Source organism: Triturus cristatus, chromosome 10 (assembly GCF_964204655.1).
Source record: "Triturus cristatus chromosome 10, aTriCri1.1, whole genome shotgun sequence".
NCBI lineage: Eukaryota > Metazoa > Chordata > Amphibia > Caudata > Salamandridae > Triturus > Triturus cristatus.
In genome coordinates this window covers 631,165,640-631,187,897 of record NC_140593.1, presented here as the reverse complement: position 1 = coordinate 631,187,897, position 22,258 = coordinate 631,165,640, and the positions used below count along the sequence as shown (strand labels likewise).

At 44.8% G+C, this 22,258-nt stretch overlaps 1 protein-coding gene across 1 annotated transcript in view; it reads left to right on the top strand.

Moving 5' to 3' along the window:
- The first annotated feature begins 2,585 nt into the window (after positions 1–2,585).
- The window catches only part of LOC146789816 (uncharacterized), a 38,629-nt gene continuing 18,956 nt past the window's right edge, over positions 2,586–22,258 (top strand). The window contains exons 1-3 of the mRNA XM_085630140.1: positions 2,586–2,636; positions 9,253–9,348; positions 11,126–11,461. Coding sequence (XP_085486266.1) covers positions 9,289–9,348; positions 11,126–11,461 — 396 coding nt within the window. The 5' untranslated portion in view covers positions 2,586–2,636; positions 9,253–9,288. The remainder of the gene's footprint in view (positions 2,637–9,252; positions 9,349–11,125; positions 11,462–22,258) is intronic.

Below are 22,258 nucleotides of genomic sequence, written 5' to 3'. Positions count from 1 at the left end.
AAGCTCTAGAAGACTTATGAGAGGGTGGGAGAGGACAAGTGAGGAAAAGGAACGAGGAGCTAGCGATGTGGAGGGCATGCCGTAGATTCAGGGAGAAGGTTGGAAGTGGGCAGGAGGGGAGATGGGGAAATGGGGGGGGGATTGGGCCAGGCGAGGGGGAGGAGACAGAAGGTGAGATTTGTGGTGACGGGGCGAGTGAGGTGGAGATAGGAGAGACGGGGTGGGGGAGGCAGAATGAGGGAGACCGTAACAAGGAGGAGAGATGGAGAAACAGACAGGTGGGGGAGGGAGACAAATAGAAGGAATTGATAAAGGTGGCAGGGAGGTGGTCATTGGAAAAAAAGGCAGAAAGGGGCGATGCGGTCAAGAATGGAAGAGATCAAGGGGCAGCGAAGCGAAGGAGCAAGTGTGAGAGATGAAACCGGGTGGAAGGCTCGAGCACTATGTAAATGACAAGAATGGAAGAGAGCGAGGGGCAGCGAAGCAAAGAAGCAAGTGTGAGAGACGAAACCGGGTGGAAGGCTCGAGCACTATGTAAATGACAAGAATGGAAGAGAGTGAGGGACAGCGAAGCGAAGGAGCAAGTGTGAGAGACGAAACCGGGTGGAAGGCTCGAGCACTATGTAAATGAAAATAATACTGTTCTGTAGTGGCATACGGTTCTGAGCAGCCGCTACATTAGCACACACTGCAGCAAGGAAGAGGCGACCCCACGTCCCGCTCCGTTCCGACCACGCACAAAATGGCCGAACCTTCCGACGGTAAAAAAAAACAAAAAAACCCATGCCCACCACGCGTAAAAGGGGCAGGGAGTAAAAAATTAGAAAGAGGCGAAAAAACACGCCCCCAAATCCGAAAAAGACGGGGCTTGTAATGACGGACAAAGCTCTTCTCCAATGGCTGACCAGCATTTAAGAGGCCAGCCAATGGAGAAGAGGGGCGGGTTTAAACCCCACCTCTGAAAAACATTAAATCTCGCGAGCGAGACTGCGCAAGCGCAGCCTTCGCTAGCCGAGACCTAATAAAGGAGGGCCCTGAAGCAGGCCTTGCTAGTCATATAAGTGACAAATCGGGCCCACAGTGGCCCACCCGGATGCATCCTTGGCCCACTCAAACAATAATTTCTGGAGCCGGGCCTGAAGGGAAGCAAGCCCCTTCCAACATAAAAATGCTGTGCATTGTGTGATAAGTGGCTGGGATGCTTTACAACCAGCAAAAATCTTCTGAATCAGCAACGGCATAAAAGGGGAACGCAAGGCAGCGTGAAAGAAAATGATGACAAGAATGTTCCCCCGCTGAACTGAGATCGAGACTGCGACGTGCGCGCTCACCCTCCACCCCCCTCACTCCCCCGCCCCCACGAGTGCTTGCTGTCTGTCTCCTCGTGATTCAGAGTTTGTCACGAGGCAATAAACGCCCGAGTCTCGCTGGAATAACCGCTTTTGCTGACAAATTGGGAAACGACCCAAGCGGTTCCCTTTTCTAGTTTCCCTTTAAATAGCTCTTTGGTCCCTGCAGCCTAGGAACATGTAGCCGAGCCCTGAACTGCTCCGTGCCAAGGTCGCTTTCTTCCTGGTGATGGCCACGAGGCACGCACCCTGCTCTGTTTAAAACAAGGTGTCAGGGAACGCGCGTCGCATGATGCCGAGGGCAGCCTGCGTTCAGAGCTGGCAGGCAGGCTGCTGCTGAATGAATTACCATGCTAAAAAGGTAGTGATGCCACCGCGAAGCCGCTTCGCACTGCTCCTACGAGCAGCGAGAAAGGGTTTCATCCTATCCTCAGCCCATACGTGGTGGGGAGGTCTAGAAATGGGGAATGTCGAAGCAAGCTGCTTTATACCCGTAAAAATCATGCATATCATTATGACGATGATGGCGATGGCACTCTGGACCAACCAAGTGGCAGGGCATAATGAAAGAAGATCCCTCCCTGATTCCCCGCCTGCAAGCACCATTGAATCTACTGCCACTGGCAACCAGCGCCCAGGAGCTGCATTTACACACACAGCACAAGCACCAAGAGTCACCCCTAGATCTCATACCTTTTTATTTATTTTTATTTATTTAGTGCATTTTTATAAAGCGCGGACATTACCCAAAGGTGTCAGAGCGCTGTACAATAGAGCTAGTTACGTTACAAGAGAAAAGTGGTACAGAATATAACATTACACAGACTAAAAATGAAGGGTACACAAACACAAAATCCAACACAGCACACAGGGGAGAGGAATGTACAGGAAAAAATACAAATTTACAACGAAGAGCGAACTTCCAAGAAGGGCCTGAGAATGAAGGGTACACAAACACAAAATCCAACACAGCACGCAGGGGTGAGGGATGCACAGGAAAAAATACAAATTTACAATAAAGAGCGAACTTCCAAGAGGGGCCGGAGTATGAAAGCATTAGTTCTGAAAGTGTCTTTGGAAGAGAAGAGTTTTGAGTTCAGCTTTGAAGATCCGGGTAGAGGAGGTGGCACGGAGCAACGGGGGAAGTGAGTTCCACATCCTCCCCGCATTGCCTGAGAAGGATTGCGCCATCGATCTTTTCCTTTTAAAGACGGGGGGCTCAAGCAGAAGCTTTTCCGCATTACGAGAGGGTCGAGAGCCTCCGGACAATTTCAATTTATTTGCCAGGTAACGAGGGGAGGACGTGTGCAAGGCTTTGTGTGTGATGCAGGCAGTTTTGTAAATAGATCTTGCCTCAATCGGAAGCCATCGAAGAGAGGACAGGATAGGAGTGATGTGGTCGCTTCGTTTAGACCCTGAAATGAAGCGAGCTGCTGAATGGAGGATGGTTTTGAGAGGGGAGAGGTGGGATTTGGGTAGGCCCGTCAGAAGAGAATTGCAATAATCCCGTCTTGAGAGAACCAGCAATTGTACCAAGGTTTTTAAGACTTTCTCCGGGAAGAACCGACGGATCCCCATAGAAGGCGCAACTGGTACCGTGCGTTCTTGGCAATAGAGTTGATGTGGGAGATTAAGTTGAGTCTTTTGTCAAGAATGACACCTAGAGATTTAGGGCTGTCGACAATGATGGGTTTGTTGTTGAGCAGGTTCAGCTGATCCATCCACGATTGAACAGGAGGAGGTGAGAGAGAGAGGAGGAATTCAGTTTTGGCGGGATTTAGAATGAGTTGGTGAGCTAACATCCAGTTGTGGATGGAGTTGAGAGTTTACTCCGCTTACTCTCGGCTGGAGGATGGCATTTTCATCCTTCTGACAAGCGTAAGGGTTCCCATATACTTCAAAGCAGTCACTGGTCATGCCAACCATCTTCACTCTCCAAAAGCCTTTTGGCTCTATTGATTGCCATGCGATCACCTGACCCCGGGACATCTTAGGGATTTCATGGGGCCCTGAGCCAAAGATTTTTTGGGGGCCCATGTTCGGAACAATTTTGGATTTATGATATAGTTTCAGCTCTTTCATGGCCTATTTGGCCAGGCCACTGACAGTGCACACACACACTGGTCTAAATACATCTAATATTCAAGAATAATGATGTGTATTTGCAAAACTGAAATATAGCAGCAGCTCACTAATATCACTGCAAATTATCTCTGTGGCTCCCTCCCATTTCTCACGTGTGAGGTCCTGTTTTGATCTAAAAAACATTTTTTTATGGCTGTTGCATGAAAACTGTACTTAAAATAATCTATTTAAGAATTATATAAGGTCATCTGTGCAAGACATTCTGCAGAACAGAGCTGGCTATATCAGGGGTCCCCCTGAAAGGCTGGGGCCCTGGGTCAGAGCCCACTGTGCCCATGTCTTAAAACGTCTCTGCACCTGACACAAACACCCGATTTCTGCCTTACTGGGGACTCATGAGGTTAAGAGGTAAGAGACTGACGGATCTGTGGGGAAGGGTTACCTTTGTAATTGCTAAAGTGCTTCGACATAAATGACATAAAACAAATTCATGCTACAACAACTTTGTATTCGCATTTCATAACAGGGATAGCACATGTACATTTCATCTGATCTTCACAGAAGGTGCATACAAATGCTCGAAGGGGGTGGCAGGAAGTTGAAAAAGAAACATCTGGAAATTCCTTTTCAATGAAATGAAATGAAAAACACTGCAAAATGCTACAGTAAAGCAGCTGAGAGGCTTTGTCAGTCTCTTTCTCCTGGAACTATAGCCGCTAAAGATGACAAAAAAATGGTCGTTTAGCTCAAAGGCTTTGTGCATCCAAGTAGAATCGGACAGCCCTGCAGATATCAGATTGTGAAATGTCCTTTCTTCTTTCAAAGGAGGCTTCAGAAAAAAATGCAGAAGTGAAGATTGCCTAAAACTCATGAATATGTGATAGGCCCTGTAGCTAGTCTAAAAACAACTTTCCTTAGGTTGAAGGCATGGTCTGGTCTCAGAATGCGCCTGACAAAATATCCAGGCAAATTTGAGATGAGAAGATAGCCCCAAAAGGTGTACTCACTGCTCCCTGTCTGCTTCAAGACTGAGTCCAAAGGTCATATTCTGAAAATGATTGCAGGCACAATTTAAAATAGGCAGTACAGTTTAACATGTAAATTAAAACAAAGGTAGATGTTAAGCACAACAATTAAAAAAATATTTTTTAATGAAGCCACCTCCATAACAATGAAGAAAAACATGTGCCAGACACCATATAACTATTATAACGTTAGATGACCTGGAATCTGGATATTTTTAATACATTTGTTTAGGGCAGGGTTGGAATGTTGGATGAACATCTGATGAAAACCATAGGAAAGTCAAAGTTCAAAAGTGTGAATATGGTCGAGGCTAACTACCTAATAGATGAAAAGAAAATATCTTGTAATTGGTTTTGTCTCTTCAGTTAGTGTGATTGTATGTATTTATGTGGTATTTGTGTTGTGCAATCCTAGCCAGAAGGCAGCAGTGCACTGTGTGGCTTGATATGACCCTAAATTCAGAAGCTCTGTGATCTGCTAGGTTCATAGGGAGCTTTCACTGACAGGAGTGCATGTACACACCTCGGGGCATACTTACAGAGAAATGAAGCAGCACTGTGCTGCAAGCAATTTAGCAGCGCCGCACTGTGTCATTTAAAAAACGAAGATGTACCTATGCACAAGAATATGGTGCGCCCAGGTGTTTTCCCTTGCACCGGCGCTAAAAAAGCTGCCTAGCGCTAACGCAGACACCCTTGCACCATGGTTCAAGGGTGCCTGCGTTGCAGGGATGATTGATTATGTGCAGGAAGGGACACCTTCCTGCACATAAACAATCACTAAAGGAGATCTGCTCCTTCCATGTGTGCTGCAGAATGAAGCATACATAGAAAGAGCAAAACATAAAAGTGTTTCTCCTCGTTGCACCACTTTGCACAGTGAGGGGATAATTATTTCCCGAATCACCGCTCACTTCTTTTTAATACCATGCAGTTGCCTCTTTAATTAAATTAGTTTCTTGACAACTGCAATGGTTTTTAGATCACCTTTTCACTACTCACGGGCCACCACTTAGTTTAGAAGTGCATCCCTGTCTCCAGGTGTATGTCTGCCCTCTATCAAACAAAGTTTTTAGAGGGCGAGAACGGCCTATGATGAAGCATACCACCAGGTGATGTGTGAGGCAAGTCCTTCACTTTTTGTGAGATGCCCTCATTGGATACACATCTCTAGAAATCCTGTAGAAATCCCAACTAGGGACAGCCCCATTTGTGTTTACGTTCCGTGTCGGAGGCTGGCTAGTCCCTAGGCCCTGTGGCTCTAGTTCCCAACCCTAGTCAGCAACTAGGGCTAGTGTGTTTTGACTTGTTGGCCTAAAGGATGACATTGGGCCTGAACTTTATACAGAAATATTATACAGGAGATGTTCCTCCTGCTGTTAGTCCTGCTGTGCTTCCAAGAAGCCTCATGCATAATGTATGAGAATCGAACTAGGGAAAAACCCGAGTTCTGAATGCAGTGTTGTATCTAGGTAAAAGGTCAGTCCCTTAGAACCATTATGTATGTAATGTAGGGAATAATATAGGTGAATGTTTGCCATGTTACCTGCACCTATATAGGGTACCTATATGGACTATAACACCCACTCCTCTTCCGACCGGACGACATATGTAACTTATTACCGTACTACTATCCTAACTAGATATTGGTACGCACAAAGTTTAAAAAACATTTATTTTGCTAAAATGTTTAAAACTTCTAAACATTTCTAAAGAACTTTAAAATGTTAAAAAAATGTTTTGCAAGCCATAGCTCTAAAGTGTCCGTAGCTATAGTCCGAGCCACTATAAGCATTAGAAAGCCATGTATGCCCAATTAATGAAAGGTATGTCAATTTTGTTTTTGAGTTCCAAATTTGTTTAAAAAAAGGGTGAATTTCTTCCAGCACACGATGAGCCAAATTTGAGTCAAATGATTAAGTGTGTTGGATGGTAGACGCAACAATTTTGTTGCTTGCTTCCACAGTAGAAGGTCCCTGTAGCACCACACAGACTACGTCAATTGAGCACAGATGATGTTCCACACTGTCCGCAGCCGGTGCTGGGGCAGCCTGTGCACCGTCCAAACCCCCGGTGTTAGTGGAGGAGCCAGTGTCCATACCAACAGGTGCAGTTACTACCTGTGGTGGCACAAGGAATGCCACCATCAACATTGGAATACGCTGAGGACACTGCAGAACATGGGCCGTTATCAGGTTGAGTAGAGCATTCACGTCCAGTTGTGCATATTATGGGAGTGTCAAACAAAAGTCTAACATGCATTCTTCACCGCAAAACAGGCATCGGAGGACAGGTCAGATGGAGTCCATCCAGACTGGTCGACATAACAAGAACCAAGATGCACTTAGTTCTGTCAGGCGAGGTGTGCCTTGATGTTGTACCTTGCGGTCACGGCATTTACGCTCCAGGTGTGCTTTTTCCATCTCCTTGGTGACTGGGACGTCCATTGTGTAGCAGGTGGAAAATAATCAGGATACCTGCTATTAGAAACAGGATCAGCGGAAGTCCTCCAAAGATGCTCCCAAATACGGAGTGTATGAAGTTTGTTATAACTCCAAGTACCATCTGAAAGGTGCCTAGAAGTCCAGAACCTATGTTCTTAAATAGGTAGACTATGCCTGTCGTATCAGACATGTTAAAGATACGATTTACCATTTCTGCAAAATGGAAAGGGCAGTGTGTATGGATAAGCGCCTGTATCTCTGCCGAAGACCTTGCGATCTGGAGATCAAAAGTCTCTCGAGTGGAGGTTAAGGGCACAGACTTCTGTAAAAGCATGGCTTTCATTCTGCTAAGAGTATCAAACCATATCAAAGAAACATTGAGTGAAGTCCATAACGGTGCCTCCCTGACAGTATGTGTCGGTGGAAACAATACTTGCATACAACAAGTAACCCTGGAGCTCACGGTTTTCCAGATATGGAATGCCCGGGAGCATTCCACAGCAGCCGTCACTGTTCAGCATCAAGTAACTCCCATTTGAAAGTAGCCCGAATGCTGGAGTCATCACTGCAGCTGGGGCACCCCTCAGATAAGAAGACAGGTTCGCTTCAGAACCATTACAAGTATCCCTGGGCATAGTTCGCGTAGCCGCGCTTCGCGAAGCTTCGCGAAGATGTCATTGCACTACGCGACCTTCGCGTAGCTTCGCGAGCTTGCGTAGTTGCTTGTGGCAACCTGTTTGCAATGGCTTTTTCTTGTTCGCGAGCGCGGTAAGCATGTTCGGGGAGCTGTTTGCATGCTCGGGGGATATATCTCGCGATCTCTACCGAGGCTCCTGCTGCTGGCCCCAATAAGTCCTCCAGTGGTTATATTGACATTTATATTTCCCTAACTTTTACTGCATCTTTTTTTTCCGAACTATAAATTATGGTTCCACTTTCTAATTCTATTTTTACAAAAGCTTACTTCTTTGACCTTGACTATCTGTTTCCAAATTCTGTTTATCCCTGCCTCTAACTAAGTTGCTTCTAACTGCCTCTGCTATGACTCTCTGTACTACTACTACTATTACTATTATATTACTCTGTCTGTAGCGAAGCTTGCACAGCTGCCCACTCTTTATAGAAGGTTTTCTTCGGAATAATAAAACTCTGATTGACCAATAGCTCTAGCCACTGTGTCCTGTCCTTTGGGTTGTCCTCTTCAAGTCTTCTCAATGTTGAGGTTTTGACAATTACCACAAACAAAATGGCCAACCAGATATTTGACTAGTATTTTTGATCGGATAGTGCATGATACTACTATTGTCTAGTGATTCTGCAGAGCCACATACAGAACTATGCACAACAAAATAGGATGTTGCTGATGGGAGGTTGGACCTTACTGATCACACCTCAGTCCGAAGAACCCAGGATCCCCTGACCGACTAGCTATAGTGTCTCACATTAGGGTCCCACTCCCGAACCCCCCCACGAAGAAGATATAAAATGTTGATGATGACTGAGACAGACAACCCAGAACATAATAATACCATTTTGCACACTCTCTTGTGTAAGTCCACCCCACCACACCAAATACCACAGAGTCTATGTGTAAGTTCAAAAGGTTTATTTGAAACAAGTATCAAACTCTGTACATCGTTAATATGAAATTTATTTTACTACAGCCATAGTCAATAAGCCAGCAAAAAGCCTAACATTAAAACAGTAAACATTTACAAGTGCATGACAACAAGAACAAGAGCCAAGATCTTTAGAAGTCTGGAAGACCTCTTACCGTAGAACGTAGAAATACTGGTTACATAATCTTGCATCATAATATGTTCTGTAAATCTCTTTGTAGAAGGGAATCATCCGCCTATTATATGAGAAAAATGCTGCGAGTTAGCCATTAGATAGGATACTGGTGAATGGAAGCATTTTGCAGTGATGGCAAAAATTGTAACATGTATGTGATGGCTAAGCAATATGAACTAAACAAACTCAATAAGTGTGTTTTTTTCCGACCTCGTCACTTGAACGCAACAGTCAAGTGGCCTCAAAGGCATCTACTCTACTGCACATCTCACTAAGCTTGCAGGTATAATTAAATATGCGCCAAAAGAGTAGTAGTCGACATGATGAATCTAAAAGGGTTACACATGGCTCAGGCTAACTTTCAAAAGAGTAGAGTAGGACTAGATGACCCTAGGAAGTGGAACCATATCACCACTAGTGTCTGTCTACTGACTGTACATACTGTCTAGTGCTGATGTATGTTGTATTAACTTTTTTTTCAATGTTCCAAGTGAACAACACTTAAAATAGGGGGAGGTTTCCAGGCATCTAAAAATTTGTGATGTTTTTTTATAGGCACACTACCATCCACCAGTGCCGTCGGGGCCAGCGATGCGGCCATTCCGGAGGGGGCAGGCGCCTGTAGACGAGACAGGGGGGGATGCAGCGGCGGTAAGTTATATTCATTACATTACATTACTACTAGATGGAAGTGTGTTCACTATTTCACTGTACTGTGCGACTTATTATTATACAACGGTTGAAGAAGACACCCTTTACTTAGCATTAGCAGCGTGATTAGAGTAACCAATGGCCTCTTCGATATGACTCCAAAATCAGCTGTGTGAAGGTTTTATGGAGAAGACAAACTCAGATCAGATGACCTTGATGGATGTGTTGAACAAAGAGGGAAAGAACTAAGGGTGGAAGGACGGGCGAGATAAATAATATGACTGACTGGCAGAGAAGGATATGTTGTTGGAAGCATGCATAGGTGGCTGATAGTAATCAGATCAGATGCAAGGGTTGTTGAAGGATGGGTGGAAGGTGAAAGAATACCTGCCTGGGTGGACGACAAAGTATGGGTGGATAGTGCTAGATAGCAAAAATCAGCGTTGTTTGGTTCAAATTCAAACTCAAAGCCAAGGCAAGCAAGGAAGGAGCGGAAGCATGGGTGGTTGTTGGTGAAACCAACTAAGTATGAGAGATATAAAAAAAAAGGATAAACGTTTACTTGAATCGATGAATTCCTGGATGTACTATAGACAGTATTGGATTGGAAAGTGTCACTAAAGATTCTTACTTTGAAGAAAATGTAAAAGAAACTGCGCGACAGTAGCAAAGCCTAGGGGAATATAGGTAGTATTATCAGAATACAGTACACTTGCAGTAGTTTACAAGCACGTCATATATATTTATATATATATATACATTATCAAGCGGAAGCCCCTTCCTCCCACTCTGGGGACCACTCCCTACCTATTATTATTAATGTATTTTCGAATTGTGGCAGCCAGCCTGCAAAGGGTAGCCTATCTGTTGTTTATGGTTATTGGTTACACAATCAATGAAAGCAAAGTACCCTCTGCAGTAGCGGTTGGTGGTGGGAGTGTTTGCGGGCGGTGACATGGGGAGGGGACGGGTGGGTGGCACTGGCGAGTAAACTGTGTATTACGGCCAAATACAGGTAATCAACATAAAAATAAATAACATTATTTTCAATGTGCGCGCTGCACCGCCGAATGCGATGCAGTGCTTGCAACAATTTTTTTTAATGTATTGTTTAATTACCTGTGATTGTCCTTAATCCATAGTTTACTATCCCCACCCTGCACCTTCCCACGTCACCGACTCACCGCCCGGCAGCACTCCCACCACTGACCGCTACTGGCCTGATGTCGTATCGTATTAGCATCTATAATATGAATTTAAGCAATGATCATTGGATCAGATAAATAATCAGCCTTTTTGTAGTACCCATGGCAGGGTGTAAGTGAAATTGTGCATGCCATTTGCCCCCATGTAACATAGTATGGCCAGTGCCAACGGCCGTAAGGCGTCATACAAAAATATGAGCTTCCCCACCTGCAGACAGTAGTAGTAAATAAAACTAACGTGAGTCTGCATCATGTGGCTCATATCTGTTTCTCTTGGGTGCAAGCTTAGCTGACTGAGCTGGCATGCCGGCTACAACAAGGTTATGTAATTGGGCTAAACTACAGATAACAACAACACGACTGGTGTACTGGAGTACATAGTACGATTATATTTATAATGTTGGAAACTCCCACAAATGTTAGAGTCCAAGGAAGTAGGAGTAGAAATACTTACCACCAAATCACAAATGTTATGAACTGTGCTTGCTAGTGATACTGTGACACTATGTGTTGAATGATTTCAGAGTTAAGAGTATTGGCTACATCATGTTCTTTTTCTTTCTTGATTCTAGATACTCCTTCCACACCAACAAAACCATCTCGGAAGGAGTTGGCCGCTAGGGCCCGGCGCCGGAAACTGGAGGCCATCTGTGAACATTATCGCCGGCTGGTGGCTCGAGCGGATGAGGAAGAGGAGGTGGCTGCAGCTGCAGCCTCCTCCAATGCCTCGGGCCCCAGTCAGGCCCTGCCTCCACTTTCACGGCACCGTGGTCCGGCAGCCGGCAGCCGGCCGCCGACGCCCATCTATTTCAAGCACTGCTGCCCCCCACCCTGCATGTAACTGCAGGGCATTTCGCCACCAGCTGCTCCGCCGGATGGCCCGCTTGGAGGAGAACCTGGAGGAGCAGGTAAAGATCCTGGTGGATAAACACCTCAAGGCCCGCCGACAATAGAGGACCTCGTCATTTGCCCCTTTTTAAATTCCTTTTGTTGGTGGGTGGGTTTGTGGGCGTTGGGGATTTTTCCGGACATATGGGACTCGCAACTTTCGTTTTGGACATTGGTTGGGGTTAGGGAGGGGGGTGGGTTAGGTCAGAGTGGGATAGTTTATTTTTGTTAGGGGTATTAAATATATACTATTATTTACTTATACGATGTTAATGTTTTGTGGTGGGTTACAGTTTTCCGAATTCAAACTAAGTTACATGGTTGTTTACTTTGTTTCCGTGCTGCTGCATGCCCACAGCCAGTGTTTGATTGAAAAGATCTGCCGATTTTGTAACACACAAACCGATAGATGCAGTACCCCTCACTGAGTTATTTTAATTGTCATAATAGTACTGTCAGTCTCTCCTTCTCGTCCATGCCTCCCACAAAACTTATCTTACCTGCAATTGATGATGAAGTTCGGCACACTGATGGCTGCATGGTTGGTTTCCCAAATTAACGGACAAGATGCCATTATTGTGGTGGTAGTAGTAGACACTGGCAATAGCATTTGAAAAAAGAAAGAGAAAGTCACTTGACTGAGAGACTGTGGGAGGAGTAGTAGAACAGAACACAAAGTAAACTACAGCATGGGTGGGCCAGCAGAAGATCCTTGCACAGCCTCAGTTGAAATTCAATTAGTGTTGCTTTCACCACATCTGCCCCAGCAAGCGTGTGATCAATTGGTGTACATAATGTAGTCATCACATCACACCTCAATATAAATCACACAGCCCAGGGGAAGAGGGTTAGGGATTGATGAATGGATGGGAAGTGGGGTTTTGGGAAAGTTTGAGAAAGAAAAACAGACAGTATGCATGGACACAACAAAAGTAAAACACAATCTTGTAAGACGACCATGATCCATTATCAAAGAAATCAAAGTATAAAGTGAGAAAAAGCAAATGCATGCATGCTGAGGAACAGAACTTGATGGTAATGATAATGAGTTGTACTTACTATACCTATTACCCAATGAGACAGTACAGTCAGGGAAGAAATTGAAATTTGCCTTGCCTGTCTGCCGCCCTCAGAGCTCAGACCGAACCCAATTACATGCTGTACCGGGCTTACTTTTATTTTTCAAGCAAGCAAAGGAAATTAAAAAATAGTTGTAGGGATCAATTACCAAACAAACCACAAGACACAGTGGTAATGATTGAAGAGAAAAAAGCAATCAAATACATTTAAAGACGAATGATGAATGATACTAAAGTTACTGTATTATCCTGGTCCAAATGTGGAGTTGCATCATTATCGTCATTCCTCTTGGTCCTCCCTTCCATGGACACTCCGCACATCAATCTTGGGTACCACTGCCTGCCTGATGCGGATTGGTAAGGTAAGTGTGAGTCGTTTCTCCCACTATAGCACAGGTTAAAGGCCGGCCTGTAAGTGTAGATGGAAAAACAAACGGGGTATTGAAAAATTACTGCATTTAAAACAATAAACTCAATTACAGTGGAGTGCAAGACGAGAAGACAACACTCTGGAGAGAACACTTTCAGACTGAGGCAGCTTGGATAGGATACATAAGTGTCTACTCTACAGCATTAAGGTACAACAACAACGGGACAGTACTCAGGAGCCAGCACAGCCACAGAACAGGAGAACCGCGGCACAGGCCAGGCACCCTACCCCTTACTTACATTTTGAGCGAGCCAGAGAAATGTCATATGCACTGCAGCAACCGAGCATTTTCCAAATGAAGTGACTAAATCAATGCGCCACTGTCCCTCATACCACTACACTGTACTCCAGTCCACACCACTACACGGACATCTAGCCTAGGTCTGTGCTGTGGTTCTTGTTCAAAATGTTTACCTTTTAAGTCAGCCCATGAAACACAGTTATTCCATCAATTTTCTCAGATCCAACTGACTGTGTGCAAAGATAGTATGCTCAGCAGCATCATGATGATGACCGTGTGGTACGTCTTCTTCAACACCAACTCAGTCTGTAGTGACTGATTAAGTTTAGAATATATTCCATATTACTAAATTGCAACGGATATTGGCCGGCACCTGCAATGGTAGGAGTACAATGTGGCTATTATTAAACAACAAGGAAACATTAACTGTCACCACACCAGAGTCACTTTTACTTTGTCTATAAACTAGTATAGTTCTACTTCATGCACAATTATTCGTAGTCAGCCAGCATCTAATGCAATGCATGCCACCATCATTCACAATAATCACTCATTACCTGTCTTGGTGTCCTCTTTGGCTGTCTGATCTGATGCCTGCCTAGCCTTCTGCCAGTCAGTGATGAGTTTCTTTCGGCTTGGAAACAAAATGGAATATAGCTGGAGTCACGTTTCACTTCTTATGGAGGGACTGTTAGAGGCAACATGTATTGTACTATTCTCCATCTCCATCCAATGTCTGGCTTGCTTGAAATGTAAAGGGAGAGTAAGGAAGATGGAGCAGGACCCTGAGGAGTGGAGTGGACAGTTATTCACAGACGTGCAACTCCAATAGGGAAATAAAAAGAGGAGACTGTTGATGGATTTGTTGTGATTAGATTTTGAACCAGAAAAACAGATACACACAGTCACACACAAATAAAGGAAGGGAGAACAATTTGAAAGCCTAGTTGTCAGGGAAGAGGAGCTCGTCCTCAAACTCTGGTGGTTCAGACAGAAGTACGTCTAACAACCCACTACTTATGTCATCGAAGTCACTCTCCTCTTCCTGCTGTGATTCACGTATTTTGTACTCCGGTGGTATAAAGTGTTGATTCATTTTGATCATGGTTAACCTCTCAACGCTTTTGGGCGAGAGACTGGTCCTTTTGACAGTAACAATGGCACCAGCAGCACTGAAAACACGCTCTGAAGAGACACTTGCAACAGGGCAAGCCACATACTTTATCGCCAGCCTGCTGAGCACTGGCCATTGGCTTCTTTTCCCATACCAATACACCAATGGGCTTTGCTCCATGAAGACCTCTGTTGTGTCATCTAGATAGGCCTGAACCATCCGCTCAATGTTCAGGGGTGCTCCAATTTCCTGCGCCTCTTTTGCCTTTGCATCAGTCATGGACGTACAATACCCTTTCCGTAGAAACCAATCACCTGCCGTTTTTTTAAATGTGCCTGATTATCCTGTTGGTGCTGTTGATGTTATTGCTGGCAGTGTTGTTGACTGCTGGGAGGCAAACGCACTGCTCTTGGCCTCCGAAGTAGAACTTGGCTCTGGGTGCCCTGCAGTACTTTTTCTGCCCTGGGGGGGGCGGGCCTCTAATTAAGATCCTTTCGTTTTCAAACTCAGTGGCTTCCCCAGCTATCAAAGTTTTGTACTGGGCAACATTCACTTCTGAAAAAGGAATTACTTCATTACTGCGCAGCAATAATTTGTAACGTGGATCCAAAATTGAGGCAGTAATGTAATGTGGATGTGACACAATGTTATTTTGAATCCTTGTATTGTGAGATAAGCGAGCGGATAAGGTGTCTGCCAAATGATATGCGTCTACTTTGTCATCCAGACCTGCATACATTTCTGACACCTCCTTCAGCTCTTGCTCTAGCATGTACAACAATGGGATAGCTTGGCCCATAGTACAGTCCTCCCTGCTCACTTCACGCGTGAAAACCTCAAAAGGAAGTAGCATCTCTGTCAGGCATTTGACGAGGTCCCATTGGGCCATCTCAACTCTCATGCCTTTCACAGTAGGATCCCCTGACCTTTTCATGACATAAGCATTAAGTGGTATGTACTGCTCAAACAGACGCTCAAGCATGTAATACGGTGAGTTCCAACGTGTTGGCACCTCCTGGATGAGTGCTTTGACTGGCATTTTATGCTCACGCTGAATGACCCTCAGCTGCTTCCGGGCTTTAAAAGAATGGTTGAAATGTGTGCATATTCTTCTGCAGGTGGTCAGTAAGCTGCTGACTTTGCTTTCATTTTTCAGAAAGTCTTGAACAACAATGTTAATGCAGTGTGCCAAACATGGCACCCTGAAATAGCCACCATCTTTCATGGCCCTAACTACATTACTGCCATTGTCCGTGGCAACAAAATCAATGGTAAGCCCTCTTGGTCGCAGCCACTCAAACACCTTGCTGTTAAACTCATCCAAAATGTTTGCAGCAGTATGAGATTTCTCCATAGCAAACATGGCTACAGTTGCATGTTTTCGAGTGTCTTTAAAAATCTCAGCGGTGTCAACAACACCGTCAGATATCTTATCTTTAACACCCGAAAAAGAGACCCAGTGTGCAGTGATGCACATGTAATCAGTGGCTTGGCAACTGGTCCACATGTCTGTTGTCAGGTGTATACTCTGAACAGCACTCTTTTTTAAGGCTTTTCCAAGCAATTCCAGCACGTCCTCATGTAGTGCTGGAACAGCAACTCTTGCGAAATAGTAGCGGCTGGGAACTTTCCATTTTGGGCAGATGGTGGTCACAAACTCAAGAAAACCCACCCCTTCAACAAAAGAAAAAGGGAGAAGGTCCAGTGCTAACATTTTTGCCAGCTTTGCATTGTACAAACGTGCTATTGGGTGGTTGCGTTCGTACTGCCCCTCCGGCCTACTAAACACGCTAAGAATGGTAGGCTGCATGGTATTCCTTCCTGTGGTCAACGTCACACTTTTTGGGCCAGCAGTACTCCTTGGTGTCTCAGGCTGACTCTTACTCTTGTGCCAATGAGATGTGGCTGAGGATGTGGGCGTTACCACTGCAGTGCTGGGGACAGGGCTACTTTGTGTACCACTACCACAGAGAATGTCTCCCTCTTCTTCCTGTTCCACCGGGAGCGGACTTTCTACTCGTTTATGCCCAACAGCAATGGTTCCAGTTTTGAAGCGACTAAGGTGCTCCTCCCACTGGATTGCGTGGTGTTTTTCAGATGGGTCATTTGGCCTCCGGTACCATAGTTTGTACCAAGCTTACCACGACTAACAGAGGTATGACAAACGGAGCATATAGCAATGTTCTCCTCCTTTCCGCTAACGTTAAAGAAGTCCCACACTGGGGAGCTTAACTTTTGTCTGCTGGAGGTGCCACTCCCACTTCCAATGCCGGATGAACTGGAGGGTGTGTGTTGAATTTGACTCTGTGCAGGACCACTACCTACTTCTGCTGAGGTGGTGCTTGTGCTGGATGTAGGACGCTGCCGGCCCTTTGCTAATGTAAATATGGAAGCTGGAGGTCGTGTTGGTGTTACCTGTGTTGGAGGTATGCGTGCTACATCCCTCGCAGCCATTTTGGATAGTGTAAAAATGTTGATCTTCATCTCCTCAGGACCGAGAGTAATGTTTGTGATGACTGGCTCATCATCATCATCATCCTGCTCTTCTACATCAACATCCATAAGTGTAAGGCTTTCTGGAACCTTCCTTTTCCCATGCCTGCTCTTGTGATGTGTTTCCCTCTCAGACTCAGTTTGTGGCTTCCAAGTGGCATCTAGATCATCAGCAGGGGGGCTTGGTGAAGAACTTGATGTACTAACCCTCCTTTCCCTTGCTGGGGATTTGGATGCCAATGGAACTTCTAAAGGAGTGGCTTCCTCTTCTTCCTCTGCATGAGGCTCAATTTCCTGAACTGCCCCTACTTCGGGAGGAACAACAGCTACTATTGCGGGCGGTGGCTGCGGCTATTGACCACTTATCTGCTGTGTTGATGATGTTCCCTCCTGCGTTGATTGTGTACTACTTTGAGATAGCGATAAGTTTAGTTCAGGCTCAGCATCACTGCTTTCCACCATAAGGCTGGCTACCTCTTCCACACTCATCTGCTTGGGCCTGGGTTGGTGGGTTGGGCCCACTGATGTGTAGGTGCTGCCCCCAGCTTGGCCCCCCGACACCGCTGCTGCAGGCGTCATTTTCGGTGTACCAAAAAAGGTTTTGGGAGGCACACCAGACTTAAGTAACACTTCCTTCTTCTTCTGTTCCTTCTTCTCCATGGCAACTTTCTTGGTACCGGAGGACCTGCTACCTGCTTTCTTTGGGGGCATCTTCAACAGATGTCAAAACAGCACTCAGTAGCACAAGTTGCAGAGATGCCTGGTCAGGTCACTCACACGTCACGTTGTGTACAGCAGCAGGACGTCGGTCTGGCACCACAACAGTGGATGATGATGACACACCTCCTCTGTCTTTTGTGCACCTAAAAGCAAAAAAGCCAGAAGAACATCAGTCAAAAAATCCATAATATAATATATAACTTATTAGTGTCTGGTGGGTGGTCATCACAATTATTAAACTAGGCCACAAGCTTGGAGGCCTATGCAAAAAGCACAATGCCTGCCTTCCTAAAATGGCCGCCACACACATGCACAGGCCACCCACCACAAATAACCAAAAAGTGATTACAAAGGACAGGAACAGGAAGTTTTAGTGTCTGTGGAACTGACTTCCTGTCATAAAAATATTTTGAAAAAAATAAAAGCTTCTCCGTGCTCCAAACCTACAGCTCAATGACAACCTGAGGAGTTTTTTTAGCAGAAATGCACAAAAAAGCGTTTTCGAGAAGGGTCTATGTTGCTCGCGAGATATTGTTTGCCAGATTGCAAAAGCTGCGTGTTCGGGATCGCGAACTGTACAAAAAGGCTTTATCGCGTGCGCGAACACGCATATTGCGAGCGCGAAAATGACGGAAACTGTAAGTCCGCGTTGTCGCGCTGTGCAGAGTTACCAAAAGTACGCGAGCTGAATCCCTAGGCTTACATACTGGCTAAAAAGCCCTATTTATTTAACACACACCCAAAACATGCTATTCCACCCCAAAAAACACCTTTTGCAATAAAATCCAAAGCCATCCATGGTGTAAAAGAAAATCAACAGACAACACAAACTGTAAATTTAAATAACGCACCAAAGATTTGAGGCTGACTACCTCTGGGCCTACTGGCAGACTAGGCCACAAGCTTGGAACACTCAATGTAAGCCTATGGCAAAAGCACAATGCCTGCCTTAACAAAATGGCCGCCACACACATGGCCAGGAGGACACAACAACAAGCATAATCCAAGGGGAACAAAGAAAAGAAATACAGGCCTTTATGGAAAAAGAAGCACACACTACTAAACTACCACCACAAAATTGCCACAAGCCACATGGGCACTCACAGTCACAACAGGCCATGGGAAACAATGAACTGAAGCAGGCCTATAATATATGACCGGACAAAGGAGGCCTGCTAAACAACACAGCTTTAATACACAAATGAAAATGAGCAGGGCTACGAAAGGATTGGAAAGAAGTTACACATCAAGCACACACATCCCACAAAGGTATTTCACACACACACCAACAGAGAAATACACTACAGCCACATTTAGCATATCAAATAATCCTATGCCATCCATGCCCTACATGATGTTGAAAATTCTACAGACACCACGAAACATGAACCCATGGGTACCCTACTGGCTGAAATTGCAGAGAAAAACAACTAGGCCCCTATTGAAAGCACAGGCCACCCGCCACAACAATAATTTAAAAAAACAAGGAAAAACCCAGAAAAATGTAGGTAATACAAATACAAGCCCCAATGAAACAAACACACTAATTCTCCAACTTACTTGTAGTAAATTAAATCTCAAATCAAAAAGTCCTCAAATAAATCCAATCCAATGGTATGAGCAGACAGACACAAAAAGTGATCCTTCCAGCTCCAAATCCAAATGAAAGTGAACAGCATATGCACAAAGCACTGGGAGGAGCCTGCTGGACAGGAACAGGAAGTTGTAGACTCAGGGGCACTTCCTTCCTCTTGAAAAAAAGAGTTAAAAAAATTAAAGGACTCCTCCTTACACAAAAGACTACAGCAAAATCACAATCTGAGGAGTTTTATGAGCTAAATGATCATTTTAGAGAAGGTTTTATGAAGATCGCGAGATATTCTTCGCCAGATTGTAGTTTTTGCATGTTCGGGATCACGATCTTACCAAGACAGCCGCCGGAAGTCAGCTCGCGCTCCCGAATGACGTGTTCGCGTTCGCACACTCTCGCGGGATTGGGAGCCATAGTACAAATCTCGTGGCGCTCGTGAACGGACAGAAAAGCAAGTTGGCGATCGCAGAATCACGGTAAGACGTTACCGCGCGCGCGAGAATGAATATAGAGCGCGCGAGGAAGCAAAACTACTACGCTACGCGCTAGATTGCATAGCAATCTGCAACTTCGCGCTCTATGCAAATTCCGAAGTTGCCTAAACTTCGCAAGCTCCGCGAACGGAGCGTAGTTCAATGCCCAGGCTTAATTACAAGCCCCGTGCAGCAATATCTCCTGACATATGAGTGATCCACTAAAAGCGTTCTCACAGTTTGTACCGCTTAGAAACACTTCTCGATTCCCTCTCCGGCATCAAAATCTGTATGGTAATTCCCATGATTCCTTAATGTATTCCATACCAATTTGTTCATATCTGCCTGCCTGCTTTTGTTCAAGGTAATACTGAAACTCAAAAGCAGTGACCGGTAGAGTTATGTGGCCATGGATTAGCCATTCCATGGTCGGTGATTCTGCCACTGTGAACGGTAATCTATCCAGTTTTTCGATACTCAGCATTGTATCATTTGCTCCCCTTTAAGCCATTAATGTCTGTTTATCTGTGAGATTGTATGCAGAAAACAGAGACGTACTGTTGATAAAACGCCAAGGCACATAGCCAGCACGAAAAGATTGCAGCGTCCAGCTTAACAACACAATAGAACGTAATTGAGATTGCCCGTGTTGTAATATGGCCAAATCTTGTTCTAGTATGTCTATTGCAGAAGATACAATGTTGCCTAAGGAATACATCCTGGAGGTCAATGTAGTTAACCCATTGTCTACCACTGCTAGAGATTTTTCCAGTTTTATACAGTCTATTTCACGTAATCTCTCTGCGGCCTCTTGTTGTGATATCTTCCATATTTCATTATAGGCAGCATAAATGAAACATTTCTGACGTGGCTTCCTGGGACCTAGTAAAAAATTCCTAAGATCCACATCCTGTGACAGTAAGGATAGGTATTGTTTCACCTGTGTGAGTGTTTAGGTTTTTAGGCAATCAAGGCACAACTTCCCAATACTGTAGGATGTCGCTACCCCTGGATGTTCCCTCTGTACATAACGTGGATCGGGCCTATGGATACTAAACCCTTCGGTTTTACCCATGAATCTTGCCTGACAACTATTGGTGTCTGCGGGCCAAATCACCCATTTCTTACAATCGGGGTCTGATCTGTTGAATGGTATAATGTCATCTACTGTAATCTCTTTCTGTAATGTTATCTTACCCTCGGTGTGTGATGGAGTTGGCAGCCAAGGTGTGTTCAAGTCTTTGTTCTTGGCTAGTCCAAGGCAAGATGTCTATTGCACTGTCTCGTTCAAAAACATGATCTGTTGAGAGAGGAGGCATGCTCTAAATAAAGATTCTGTTCCCTGAACTTGCCATTCTCCAGTACCCCTGACTGATTTTAAGTCTATGGTGTCTTTCCATAAGTCAAAACCTTGTTCGGACAACTGGGCAATAAAGGATGCAGTGTAAATCTGTTTGGTGTTTGTTAACATAATTTTTGGCGCTGATGTTGGTGTAACCTTATGATAATATGAGGCTGGGTCAGACATATTAAACCTTTAAAAATATAGAACTTAGGAATCTTGAGCAGAAATCCACTTTAACCATGATATACCTGTAAGCCCGTTCTCTTTGTAAGGGGCTGGAGTGGTCCAAGTAAACACACGCTAGTGGTTTGTCAGATATTAACAATGGTGTTTGCGCTGGCCGTGTTACGGTGGAACCTTTCATCTGCTGGCAGATTTTGCATTTCAAGACATAGTCTTTAGTCTGCTTTGTTAAGCCAGACCACCAATAGTGTTGTTTCAACAGAAAAACAGTCGCCGTAACAACTGCATGTGCAGAACCTATCCCTTCGTGTGCCACTAGAATTAAACCTAACCTACGATCCATGTTTGGAATTACTCTATCCCCACTCCTGGAATCTGAGCAAATGGAATGTTATTGGCATCTAATTTGTATGAGTACTTGAGTGGAAACCTTTTCGGTAATGCCTTGCTGTTTTTGCATGAAGCAATGACAGCCACCATAATCTCACCGTCTATTTTTGTTTTAGAACGAGTGATTGCAGCTATAGAAGCTGTGCGTCCAGCCCCCTGTGCGGGTTCATCAGCCAATGAATTCCCTTCAATGTGAGCGCCATCACACTGATGACTCAGTGTATGTGTCACATGAGCTCTCAGTAGTTTGTTTTTCAACTCCACTACCTGTTCCCATAGCATTTTATGCTTAATTGTGCCACCTTTTGCATCTTTGAACCCGTTTGAACCCAGTGCTGCAAATATTCATTCTATAACTGCACACAGTAAAATGAATCGCACACAATTAGTGTGGGGGAATTCTCGATCCGTATTTACCAGTGCCAGTATCATGGCTTTTAACTCTGCCAGCTGTGCTGTGCAGTCTCCAAGAGATTGCGTTTTCGTGCAACCTGGATGGAACATTCCATCCCGCACGCGACCTTTAACGATTGCGCATGCAGCGCTATATTGTTGTTTACTTCCTATGGCCGGTTGAGCAGATCCGTCAGTGTAAATTATATTCTCATACTAATCTAGAGGCATTATTTAATTTGATAGAGGATATTCTTTTTTGTATTGCAGAAATGCTTGTGTCTTTAGATTTGAGTCATACCTGTATTCTACACCTGTTGCAGTGAGAGAATTAGTCCATTGTATCCATCTTGGATGTAAGACTT